At 47.0% G+C, this 13,515-nt stretch overlaps 1 protein-coding gene across 1 annotated transcript in view; it reads right to left on the bottom strand.

Annotated features, from left to right (window-relative positions):
* Positions 1-10,866, bottom strand: part of LOC149286392 (uncharacterized) — a 31,319-nt gene extending 20,453 nt beyond the window's left edge. The window contains exons 1-2 of the mRNA XM_089494187.1: positions 10,774-10,866; positions 131-296 (exon numbers count right to left, since the gene is read on the bottom strand). Of these exons, the coding sequence (XP_089350313.1) occupies positions 131-205 (75 nt within the window). The 5' untranslated portion in view covers positions 206-296; positions 10,774-10,866. The remainder of the gene's footprint in view (positions 1-130; positions 297-10,773) is intronic.
* Between the last annotated feature and the right edge of the window lie 2,649 nt (positions 10,867-13,515).

Genomic DNA, 13,515 nt, shown 5'->3' with positions numbered 1-13,515 from the left:
CCCTGAAATAATGGGGTGGCAGAGGATTAACCAGGACTGTCTCTGCCAAACTCGGACAGTATTTTATTTGCTTCCTTTCATAAATTGGCCCAGCAGTGACACAGATGAAGCTAATAGGATAGTGACTCACCCAAGAGCTGTTGTACTTGGGCAGCCTCTGTCTGTTGGAGCCCAGCTCCCTCCGCTTGGCCTCTGTGTCAGCCATCAGGTGGGCAGGGGTCCTGGTGGCCCTGAACTTGGGTCACTTCCAGCAAGAGAGGCCCAAAGCCGTGTACAAGGAGGCCGAGATGAAGTTCCTGAGGAAAGGGACCAGAGTTAGGATTGGCTTGGCAAGAAACTCTGCAGCAATCAAAGGCACAGAAATCAGGATCCTTCTGGTGACATACGCAGGTGACAGATGCCTCCTTTGCGCCGATGCAGAGGTGGGCATCCCCTTCCTCCCTCTGCACCAAACAAAGCCCCCTGGAGCTAACATAGATTCACTGCAGCTCCCCTACACAACAGATACTCCATGCTTTCTTAGAGTAGAGGGGGATTAGGAGATGAGGAATTGGAGAGAGCCCTGGTTATGTCCCTGTAGCTAGATGTGAAATGAGTGCATCATTTGTTGAAACCTCCTGACCTCCCCAGTGGCCCTCAGAGGAAGATTTCTTCATTTTGCTTCTGGCTACATAAACACAACAGGATGCTTCTCCAATACCTCACACCCAATACTCTCACCAGGCGTGGAATGGCCATGCGGGACGGCTTCCACAACTCTATGGGAGGACCTGTGTCAGTGAATGGGCAGTTGTAGCCTCATTCCACCTGGAGCAATACTGGAGAATAGAGAGTTCTGCTGGGTCAGGCTGTCTGGCCTGATGGCCTCTCATTTTCCCAGTGGCCAAACCAGTTGCCCTCCATCCCCCAGGGAGGCCCCCAATCAGGTAGGGAAGGAAAGGAGCCCTCTCTTTTCTGGTTGCCCCCCTTCTGTGGTATTCAGCCCTCCCCCCAGCATTGAGGGGCACCAGAGGTTTGTGTTGATGGTAAGGAAATACCCTATTCCCATGGCAGCCTTCTGCATCCAGTGAAGCCACAATTCTTAATTGTCTCTGCCTAAGTGGAGAGTGCCTATTTTCCACACTGTTGCCTGGCCATCTTGGCTTGGGAATGTCCTGTTCTAGCCACATGCAGGATTAAATTGTAGCCTGTATCCTATCCCATACTTAGTCCTGATCAGAGTAGACTCACTCAATCTCTTATGAATTGACTCACCAGTCAATGATGGGTTCAGTGGGTCTACGCTAAGGTTAACCAAGAGGATTCAGGTCTCCTCAGACTTTAAATTCAGATAAGTTGCAACAGAAAGTAGAAAATATTTATACAGAATTATGCATTGTATAAAATTCAATAAAAATTATATTTAAAAAAGACTTTAAATGCAGGAATGCTAATTTTTCCATGCTGTGTCATAATCACTGATGAGAATTTGATTTCTCTTTCATGCAGAGGAGGAGGAGGAGGAGGAGGAGGACCTCCTTTATGGAAAGATTCTAGAGTAGATCATTAAACAGGGATTCTGTGAACATCTAGAAGGCAATGCCATATTCACAAAAAGTCAACATGGGTTTTAGAGAAACAAGTCATGACAGACAAATCTAATCTCAATAGTTGATCTTGGTAGATGAAGAGAATGCTGTGGATATAATATATCTTGATTTCAGTAATAATAATAATAATAATAATAATAATAATAATAATAATAGGATTTCTTTATATGCTGCCCAATCACTGGGAATCCGGGCGGCTTACAACTAGGGTTGCCATAAGTCAGGACCTCCAAACCGGGACAAATGTAGGACAAAATTTTCAAATCTAGGGCACATTTTTTTAGAATGGAGGACACGCAAAAAATTGATGATTTTTAAAAAATTTTTCATATAAATGCATGTTTCTTAGGCATGATCAAAATGGAGGACATTCGGCATTATTCCTAGACAGATGGCAGAAATGTGCTTCCCTTTCTGGCCAAAAACCAGAAGAAGAGGAGGAAGAGTGGAAGAAGCAGAGGAGGAGGAAGAGGAGAAGAAGAAAAGGATGAAGAAGAGGAGGAGGAAGAGGGGAAAAGGAGGAGGAGGAAGAAGAGGAAGTAGAGGAAGAAAAAGGGGAGGAAGAGGGGAAGAAGAGGATGAGGTGGAGAAGAAGAGGAGGAGGAAGAAGATGAAGAAGAAGGAGGAAGAGGAGGAGGAGGAGAAGAGGAAGAAGAAGAGGAGGAGGAAAAAGAGGAGAAGGAGGAGGAGGAGGAAGAAGAGGAGGAGGAGAGTAAGAAGAAGAGGAGGAGGAAGAAGATCAAGAAGAAAAGGAAGAAGAGGAGGAGGAGAGGAGGCAGAAGGAGGAGGAGAAAGAAGAGGAAAGGCTCTTTCCCCTGCCTGGCCGCCTCCGTTGCCGGCGGAGGAGGCGGCAAGGCAGGGAAAGGGGGCCTCGCTGATGCGAGGCCCTTTGGCCCTGTCAGGCCGCCTCCCTCGCCGGCAACGGAGGCGGCAAGGCAGGGAAAGGGGGCCTCGCTGATGCGAGGCCCTTTGGCCCTGTCAGGCCGCCTCCCTCGCCGGCAACGGAGGCGGCAAGGCAGGGAAAGGGGGCCTCGCTGATGCGAGGCCCCTTGGCCCTGTCAGGCCGCCTCCCTCGCCGGGAGAGGAGGCGGCAAGGCAGGGGAAAGGGGCTTCGCTGAGGCGAAGCCCTTTGGCCCTGCCTGGGCGCCTCCGTCGCCGGCGGAGGAGGCCAAGAAGGGAACGGGCCTCACTGAGGCGAGGCTCCTTTCCCTGCCTGGCGTCTGTCGCCGGGGGGGGGGGGGGAATCCCGGGGGCGAGGGCAAACCGGGGCGGGACTGTGCAGACCCGCCCCAAACCGGGAAAGTGGCAACCCTACTTACAACAGACGAGATAATAGACAGTTCACTGCCCTCAGGCTTACAATCTAAAAAGACACGACACAAAAGGAGAAGAAATGGTGAGGGGGGGGAGGGGATCAGGTCCAGCAGTTCTTCTCTCCCTCTGAGGCCTGGACCAAGGCAGATGGAATGGAGGGAGGGCTCTTCTTCTTCAGCCTTGCCCTGATGGAGCTGGGCCAGACTAATTTTCTCCCTCACAGGACAAAAGATGACAATTATGGAGGGAGGAGCCTCTTTCTTCAGCCTAGCCCTGATGGAGCTGGGCCAGCCTAATTCTCTCCCTCGCAGGCCGAAAGATGACAGTTATGGAGGGAGGAGCCTCTTTTTTCAGCCTCGCGCTGATGGAGCTGGTCCAGCCTAATTTTCTTCCTCATAGGCCGAAAGATGACAGTTATGGAGGGAGGAGCCTCTTTCTTCAGCCTAGCCCTGATGGAGCTGGCCCAGACTAATTCTCTCCCTCGCAGACCGAAAGATGACAGTTATGGAGGGAGGAGCCTCTTTCTTCAGCCTAGCCCTGATGGAGCTGGGCCAGACTAACTTTCTCCCTGGCAGGACGAAAGATGACAGTTATGGAGGGTGGAGCCTCTTTCTTCAGCCTAGCCCTGATGGAGCTGGGCCAGCCTAATTTTCTCCCTCGTAGGCCGAAGGGTGACAGTTATGGGGAGGAGCCTCTTTCTTCAGGCTAACCCTGATGGAGCTGGGCCAGCCTATTCACCCCCTCACACGCTAAAGGATGACAGTCATGGGGGAGGAGCTTCTTTCTTCAGGCTAGCCCTGATGGAGCTGGGCCAGCCTATTCTCTCCCTCGCAGGCTGAAGGATGACAGTTATGGAGAGAGGAGCCTCTTTCTTCAGGCTAGCCCTGATGGAGCTGGGCCAGCCTAATTTTCTCCCTCGCAGGCCAAAGGGTGACAGTTATGGGGAGGAGCCTCTTTCTTCAGGCTAACCCTGATGGAGCTGGGCCAGCCTATTCTCTCCCTCACAGGCTAAAGGATGACAGTTATAGAGGGGGGGAGTCTTTATCTTTAGGCTAGCCCTGATGGAGCTGGGCCAGCCTATTCTCTCCCTCACAGGCTGAAGGGTGACAGTTATGGAGGGAGAAGCCTCTTTCTTCAGGCTAGCCCTGATGGAGCTGGGCCAGCCTATTCTCTACCTCACTGTCCGAAGGATGACAGTAAGGTCTTTGACAAGGTTCCCCATGGCATTCTTGCAGAGAAGAGATTTTGGGCTGCATTAATAGAAGTATAGTGTCTAGATGAACGTAAGTAATAGTGCCACTTTCTTCTGCTCTGGTCAGGCCCTACCTGGAATATTTTGTCCAGTTCTGGGCACCACAATGCAAAAAGGATTTTGAGAAACTGGAGCATGTCCAAAGGAGAGCGACTATAATGCTTCCCCGGGTCAGAGGCCGTCTCCTCAGCCGTAGAGAAGGGTTGCTCTGAGTGCGAAGGAGGAGGAGGTCCACAGGGCTGAGGGAGGGAAGGCAATGGGGAAAGGTCAGTGCCAATGGCCATGGAGGGCAGAAGGTGACAATGCCTAGGAAACTCCTCTGAGTCCCAGCCATTCTAGGAATGAGTGGCAAGAATTAGTCCAGGGGGGTGAGGGGGGGTTCCTTTCTCAAAGCGGGAGGCAAGGACCGGTGGGACCCTCCCCAGCTCTTGCCGAAAGGGAGGGTCTCTTTCCCCACCTCTCTCTCCCAGCCCCCAAAGCCCAGCCTCCCCACTGGCCCTGAGTCTGCATCCCTGCCTCCCTTCCTCTGACCCCACAGGCCCCTTCCTTCCTTCGCCCCAAAATGGAGGGCCAGAAGCACAAAGGGACACACTGTTTTCCTTTTGGCCCAAGGAGCCTGGCCTCCTTCTCTCTCTGGAGCCTCAGGAGAGAAAGAGAAGCCTCTGTTCAACTGAGGCCTCAGAGAAGGTTCTGGAACATTATTCCCCACAGTCACAAGCAGCACAAAATAGCCACCAGAACACAAAATGGCCTCCAGAACACTAAATGGCTTCCGGAACACAAGATGGCCACCTCTGCCTCAGCGCTTGGCAGTTGGCAGTTGGAGGCCTTCAGGGAACCCATAATGGAGGATGAAAGGCCCCCAAATTGGAAGGGACCCCAAACAGGATTTCTGATCCTAAAGAAAGGTTTCCTGATGGCACCTGATGGCTGTGAGAACACAAAAAGTACCTAAACATAAGGATTAGACAGAAAAACAAACTGCTTATATTTAAAAAAGCAAAACCATTTTAAAAGGATAAAAATTTGACTTGGGTGCTTCTATCCTTTTACAGACGACTCAGGCTGTATCTGCACTACAGAAATAATCCATTTTGAAACCGCTTTAACTCTCCTGGTTCCATCCTATGGAATCCTAGGATTTGTAGTTTGTTGTGGCATGAGAGCTCTCTGGCAGAGAAGGCTAAGTGTCCAAAGGTAAAATCCCAGGATTCCATAGCACTGAGCGATTAAAGCGGTGACAAAGTGCCTTATTTCTATAGTGCGGATGCAGCCTTTTTGTGAAAGGGGCTGATGCTGGAGAAAAGAAGAGGAATGCAGAAGCAAAGGAGGATGGATGGACGGAGGGCCACCTGCAGCTGGACTGGCCTCCCTGAGCAGTCAAGGCCTGAGCTGGGTTGTGGACCTAAACACCTAAACATTTTCCTGATGCTATTGAAAGGAGGAACCTCATCCCCTCCTTAATTACAATCCATAGTGAAAGATATTAATCTTGATATTAAGAGTGCCCATCGTCCAAAACTCAGTTCAGGCCTTGACCGCTCAGGGAGGCCAGTCCAGCTGCAGGTGGCCCTCCGTCCATCCGTAAAGTCAGTAAAGAAGAGCTCTGCAATCCTCACATGCCCTCCAGTGGCCATGAAGTGCATCATGCTTCAGATGCTTTATCTTTTTCTAAGGAGGGAGGAATGTCTGAAGGGGACACCTAAGATGGTTTCTCCCCTTTGTAGTGTCACTAGGGTTAGTGTCACCCGCTGCAGTAACTCATGGTGTCACCCCTGCATTGACCTTGTCTTATACCATACCATAAAGAATCCTTAGTAATCTTTTTTGTACTAATGCAAAGATATAGCCGTGTTAGTCTGTAGAATCAGTATGTGGAGAGACCTTGTAGTACCTTGGAGACTAACTGAAAGAAAGAAATTGGCAGCATAAGCTTCCGCAGGTTTCAGTCTGCTTCCTCAGATGGATTACAAATGTTACCCATAAATCATAATTCACTGAATATATCACTGAATGACATTTTAATAATTGTGACATAAACAACTAGCAAAATTAAAAATATGCCCAGCCCTAACCTAATGGTAGGCTTGATCCTGGAAATAGAGAGGTGGGACCTCATAAATGTTTAAGGGGGTCCCATAAGTGCTTAAGGCATAAGAGCCAGACACAGGGAACCCAGCAGAATCATTTTAAAGAGATCAAATGTTTCAACAAGTAAGAGGAGTGGTCAATTGATGTTATCCACTGTTTCTTTCTTCAACCTTTTCTCCCAGGTGTTTTCTTTGTACAACAAGCTGAATCCAGAAGCCTCGGCTGCTCCTTGCTGCGTCCCTCATGAATTGGAGCCCTTGACCATCCTCTACTATGTCGGCCGCTTGCCCAAAGTGCAACAACTCAGCAATATGGTTGTCAAGTCTTGTTGGTACTGTTAAGAATGAGTGTATGTTACCATGGATCCTGAGACACTTCCCTAACAATTTTCCAGAGCCACCAGGATATTCTACCTTGACCTAATATCTCCCCCACCCCAGTTCCACCATATTTATTCTGACCCAGCCTTCCAGGGAGAACCTCCTCTTCTTCCTTTTGTGCGTCTACCAACCAGTGAAAGACCACTCCTTATCCTCTGGCTCAGGTCACAAATGAATGTCCTCAACTTACATTTGCCCAGATAAGATGAAAGCAACTGGTGAGGCTTTGTCTTTGGTCTCTCTTGTACTACACAGTTATGTGTGGTTTTTGTTAACCACCTTCAAATCACTCTCAACTCATGGTGACCCTGTGGATGAGACATTTCCAGACTCTCTATACTCCCCTACTACTTAGGTCCTATAAATGTATACCCATGGTCTCCTTAATGGAGTTCATCCATCTCACATGTAGCCTTCCTCTTTCTCCTTCCCTCCACCTTTCCTAGCAATATTGTCTTTTCCAATGAGGCATTCCTTCTCATAATGTGGCCAAAGTATGATAGCCTTGACTTTTCATCTTGGCTTTCTGGCTCGATCTGTTCTAGGACCATTTGTGTGTCTTTTTGGCTGTCTATGGGATCCTCAGCACTCTTCTCCAGCATCACGTCTCCAACGAATTGATTCTCTTCTCATCCGCTTTCTTCGCTGTCCAGCTCTCGCATCCATACATGGCAAAAGGGAATATAATGGCTTGTGTGATTCTAACTTTTGTGCTCAGTTGTATATCTTTACTCTTTGGGAACTCTTCTGGTTCTTTCATAGCTGCCCTGCAGTCCCTATTCTGATCAATCGTTATTCCAAGATATGGTAACTCAATTTCAATTTCCTTGTGTTCTAGGTTGCAGTTGTGTAGATCTTCTGTGGTCATTATTTTTGTTTTCTTTATGTTGAGCAGTGAGCCTCCCTTTGCACTTTCTTCTTTGATCTTCCTTAGTAGCCATTCCAGTTCTGTGATGTTTTCTACTAGCAGTATGGTGTTGTCTGCCAATCTTAGATTGCTGATAGTCCTTCCTCCTATTTTCACCCTTTCTCCTTCTGTGTCCAAGTTATAGCACTTCAACATTGCTTCAAGTGCTGTCTGCTGCATCATGAAGAATCCTGGGATTCATAGCTGCATGAGGTGCTAGAGCTCTTTGACTGAGATTTCTCAATTCCTTGCTAAACTCCAAATCCCGGGATTCCTTGGGGCGATGCAGTGACTAAAAATGGTATCTAAGTGCTACAAGTGTGTAGTATTAAAGAGAGTAACTAGCACGCCAGCGTCCCCAAGTGAATTGGTTCCCTATCCCTACAATATGTGATGCTGCCGTTTCTAAACAGATGTATATACACTGGGGCTGAAATCTTCTTGGAAGATTCCTATGCTTCCCAGTGTAGGCCAGGTGTGAGCAGATTTTAGGCTTACAAGAGCTGTTTGTCTTTCTGCTACAATACCGCAAGGTCCACTCACCAAAGCCAAGTGACTTAAGAAGTCAGATGTAGCCGCTGCCTTTAAGGACATGCTCAGGTCAGGAATTTGTTTTCAGTACCAGACCACCAAAGATCTTTTATGAACAAATCTAGCCCTGTTTTACTCCAAGCTTCCTTGATTTCAGTAGCCTGGGGTATTGGGCTTTTTTTTGGGTGGGGGGGAGTTTCTTGTTGTTGCTGTTGTATAACACATGAGGAATGGAAATGGTTTCCCATCTACTGCTGATCCTCAGGACAGAGTGACCAGATGTTCTCCTTTTCCAGGACATCTCCTCCATTTCCACTGTTCTCACCAATACTCTTCTCATCAAAGGGTCATGTGCAGCCAATGCAAAATCAACGTGAAGAAGTCCCTTTTTCTGTCCCTGTCTATTCCTTTCTTCCCATTTCCTTTCAATCATAAGTAACTGGTTCACTTTTGCATTTCCCTGTCTCAGATTTACAAGCTCTCATTTTATTTTCCTCTTTAATCTGGATTGGTCAGTCCATTATATGAGCATTATTTGCTCTTTCTCCAGAGGGAATGTGTGACCTCTCTCTCTCTCTTTCCTTTACCTGCCCAAGCTTCTTGCAAACTCTCTGTTTGAAGCTTTTTGGGAATTCCAAAATGTCCTCCACTCTGAGCTTGCCTAAGAAGCATGCATTTATATTTCTATGAGCGTTTTTAGCTTTTATTTGGGAATGTTCTCCATTTTTCTTGAATGTTTTCCATTTTACGGTGCCTTGTCCTCCTTTGCAGTTAGGACATCTGATCACCTTGCCTCAGAATAGCTCCCAGTAGGTCTTGTTTCTGTCCATTCCTGTGGAATACTTCCCAAGTTTAGTTACTCAGCTTTAAGATGGCACATTTTCAGTGGCATTCCCTTGTTTCATTGTGTTTTTCGAGTGTGAGGTCCTGAGATGTGGATTTGATGATCTCCGTTTCTCAGGTTGAGCAGCAGCAATCTGTCTGTGCAGCCTGAAATCTGTCAAGCCCCTCTTCCATTATTTCGGGGGAAATCCCACAACAGTTCATGATGCGCATGCATGCACACACATGCACGCAGGGGATCTCAAAACGGAGTGCCTACTGAAGGCTTGGCACAGAGGCAACAAGTGCAAACAGAGGGCAGAGTGGCACATGGAGCAGCAGATTGCCAGACAAAGGATCCCTTCATTGGGAAAAGGGAATATGGAGCACCGAGAGAAGCAAGACATTGGCCTGTTACAGACAGCCAAAATAAAGCTGCTTCGAGTCACAGTGGAGGTATGGTGTTTCAATGATGCATGCATCCTAAGAGTCCAGAAGCCACACCAAAGCCATGCTCCAGTCCTTAGGGCTGGAGCGTGGCTTTGGTGCGACTTCTGGACTTTTAGGACGCATGCATCATTGAAACACCATACCTCCACTGTGACTCGAAGCAGCTTTATTTTGGCTGTCTGTAACAGGCCTTTGTGTTTTAATGCTATAAGGAGGAGGGATTTGGGGGGACAGATAGGAAGGGAGGCAGACAGAAGGGAGTGAGGGGGCCTTAGCTTGACTACAGGTAAATATTTGAGAAGGAAACTGCTTTTGGGTTTTGGCCTTGGAGCTGAATGTGCACAAACAAGACACAGATGGAGATGGGAAGGCCTATCTTTTTGGAGGGGACGGTAAGGTCACAGTGTCCCCCTCCATTCCTTTTTGTACAGTCCCAACCTAAGAAGACATGATGGCAAGGGCAACTGGGTTTGGGAGAAGGGCTTTCCCTTGCCCTCAAGCATTTCCAAGGGGTTTATTAATATAATTTTTTAAAAAACAAACGACAAAAGCAATTTGACTGAGGAAACAATTTGTTTCTTTGTTGGGCTGTGAATAAAATCACTTTATGCAACACCATGCCCTCCTCTTTCCTGCCCAACCCTACCTCCATAGGAGAGAGCCAGTGTTTCATAGCCTTTTGTCTCTGACGTCAATGTGCCACTCTATGCCATGCTTTGGTCAGGCCCCACCTGGAATATTGTGTCCAGATCTGGCCACCACAATTCAAGAAGGATGTGGACAAGCTGGAGAACCTTTAGTCTAAAGGAGGAGGACTAAAATGGTGAAGGGTCTGGAAACCACACCCTATGAGGAATGACTTAGGGAGCTGGGTATGTTTAGCCTGGAGAAGAGAAGGCTGATATGATAGCCCTATTTAAATATTTGAAGAGATATCATATTGAGAAGAGAGTAAGCTTGTTTTCTGCTGCTCCAGAGACCAGGACCCGGAGCAATGGATGCAAGCTCCAGGAAAAGAGATTCTGCCTCAACATTAGGAGGAACTTCCTGACAGTAAGGGCTGTTCGACAGTGGAATAAACTCCCTCAGAGATTTTGGTGGAGTCTCCTTCATTGGAGGTCTTTAAGCAGAGGCTGGATGGCCATCTGTCGGGGATGCTTTGATTGGGATTTCCTGCATGGCAGGGGGTTGGACTGGATGGCCCTTGAGGTCTCTTCCAACTCTACGATTCTATGATTCTAAGTATGTTTTTCAAACTTAAAGCAAACAGCCAGACACTTCCCATTTGGGGAGAGAATGTCACATTTTTTGACATGGATGGATGCCATGACTAGCAAGTCACAAGACAGGGATCATTTATGTCACCTGAACCCACTAAGGTGGTCCATCCCTGCCTTTCAGGATGAAATATTATTTCTGACTGGTTGGCAGCCTCACCTGTGTGTAAAGGTAATGCAGCAGGAAGTCAAGGAGGAAAGATTTGCCCCAGCTATCGACATCACCACCACATCCAGGTCCAGGATGGCATCCTGCAGCAGAATGCGGCTCAGCGTCTTTTCATCTACTTCTAAGGAGTAACACAACCACAACAACAAGCCACTGGATGATGAAGCACTTAGATATTTAAGAAATCTGGGCACCATGCTAGGAAAGGCCCTCTCCTAGTTATGCACGGTTTAGTGGTTCATGTGCTAGACTACATATTGGTAGATCCAACACTGTGCACCCTGAACCAGGAAACTCCTTTGGTCACGTTGGGCCATTCTCCTTCAATCTATCTCACAATGTGTGAGAATAACGTGGGGACAAGAAAAGCCAAGGACTCCATTTTAAGCGCCATACAGGACCCTGAACAAACCTGGCCGAGAAAACTCTCCATGACAGTTTTGCATTAAGAGTCGCCATAAGTCAGAAATGACTTTAAGGCACACAACAACAAAAAGAATATATTGTATAAACTCACGTATAAGTCTAGAAACTTTAGTCAAAAAAATGAACCCCAAAAATCTGGGTCAACTTATCTATGGGTCAGTGTAAGTACCGTACCTTAACTCTTATCAAAATAGGAACCATTCCCTTCTCTGAGTTGAGTGGTGAAAAGCGAAATCTTAGTCCATCCCGGGAGAACCTAAAAGAAGTGCCTACTCTCTCCATTGTGGCATTGCCTCTGGCCTTTTTGAATGGCTGGGTGGGCAAACAGTGGTGCAATTTGGCATCATTTTCTTTTCCTTCATCCTTTGCATCCTTTGTCACATACCACTAAGTTTAACCTCGACTTAGAATCATAGAAGAGTTTGAAGAGACCCCAAGGGCCATCCAGCTCAACCCCATTCTGCCATGCAGGAATACACAGTCAAAGAACTCCTTACAGATGGCCATCCAGCCTCTGTTTAAAGACCTCCAAAAGAGACTCCACCACTTTCCAAGGGAGCGTGTCTCAATGTCAAACAGCTCTTACTGTCAGGAAGTTCTTGCTAAAGTTGAGGTGAAACAGGAGGCTGTGGAAAGGATGTTTAGGTGGAATAGGAGGCAGTCTGGTCACCCTGTGTGTATGTGTGCATATACAGTGTGTACGTGTGTGTGTGTGTGTGTGTGTATATAAAATAGAATCATAGAGTTGGAAGAGACCATAAGGGCCATCCAATTATTATTATTAACCTTTATTTATAAAGCGCTGTAAATTTACACAGCGCTGTACATACAATCTTTATAATTGGACGGTTCCCTGCCCTAAGGCTTACAATCTAAAAATCCAATCCCCTGCCATGCAGGATCATAGTGGAATCTCGGAGTGTAGTGGAGTCTCCTTCTATGGAGGTCTTTAAGCAAAGACTGGATGGCCACCTGTCATTGGGGATGCTTTGATTGGGATTTCCTGCATGGCACAATGGGGTTGGACTGGAAGGCCCTTGGAGTCTCTTCCAACTCTACGATTCTATGATTCCTATATATTCAGAGAGAGAGAGAGAGATTGACATAGAGGGGAGAGAGAAATTATATATATACACACACACACACACACACTCATCCCTCCATATATGTGGCCTTGACTTTTGAAGATTTGATTAGTCACAGATTTGATTAATATGTTCTCTCTAGGAATCTCTAGGTCCTCCTCCAGTGCAACTCTATGGTCAACTTTAACTAAAAGTTGCACTGAAAGGCCTAGATATTCCTGGAGAGAAGACTCTACTAGGCCTTTGTAGCTCCTGCAGTGCATCTCTATGGTCAGTGTCTGTCGGACGATGGCCACAGAGTTGAGCTGGAGGACCTAGAGAGGTGTCCTCTCAGGTAAAAACATGGTGTTTTTGTTATTTGCAGTTTTTCCATATTTTCATGGGGGGGGTCGTGCTCTAACCCTAGTGAATATCGAGGGACAAGTATCTATACCCACACACACACACGTGTGTGTGTGTGTATATATATATAGAGAGAGAGAGAACATATATATATTCCTGGTGTGTGTGTATATAGACACACACATATTTCTATATGCTACTAGAGTGTGTGTGTGTGTGTGTATGTACAGAGAGAGAGAGAGAGAGAGAGAGAGAAAACATATATATGTATTTCTGGTTTGTATGTGTGTGTATGTGTATATATTTTCCTCATATACTCCTAGATTGCATATATATATATATATATATATATATATAGAAACCATATATATATATATATAAAGAAAAAAGTACAAATATATTTATTTCATATATATATATACACACACACACACATATATATACACGCACACACATTCCTATATGCTGCTCCTAGAGTGCTTTTATATATATATATATATATATATATATATATATATAGAGAGAGAGAGAGAGAGAGAGAGAGAGAGAGGGTATATATACACACATACATTCCTTGAGGAGAGTGGTCTCCCCAAACCATGCCTGGGGTAGTAGGGCTCCTCCAAGCCATCCCTCTCCCTGCTGCTGGGGATGTTGGGGGCTGTAGTCCTGGCATCCTGCTCCCTCTGCAGGGCTCCCAGGTTCTCCCCATTTCTCTCAGGGGCCCCATGTCCTTCTGCCCCAGAGAAAGCCCCTTTCAAAGGCTGGGGCCCTTACCCTCCGCCTCCAGCTTGACCCCTTTCGCAGCTGCCGCCAAAGAGAACAAGCGGATGAGAATCGGCTGCTTCCCATCTCAGGCAGAGAGAGGAAAGAAAGAAAT

The sequence above is a fragment of the Sceloporus occidentalis genome, unplaced genomic scaffold (genome assembly GCF_023333645.1).
Source record: "Sceloporus occidentalis isolate IW3139 unplaced genomic scaffold, rSceOcc1.0.p SCAF_69, whole genome shotgun sequence".
Lineage (NCBI taxonomy): Eukaryota > Metazoa > Chordata > Lepidosauria > Squamata > Phrynosomatidae > Sceloporus > Sceloporus occidentalis.
The sequence above is the reverse complement of the archived record's forward strand: the minus strand, read 5'-3'. Positions and strand labels throughout refer to the sequence as shown.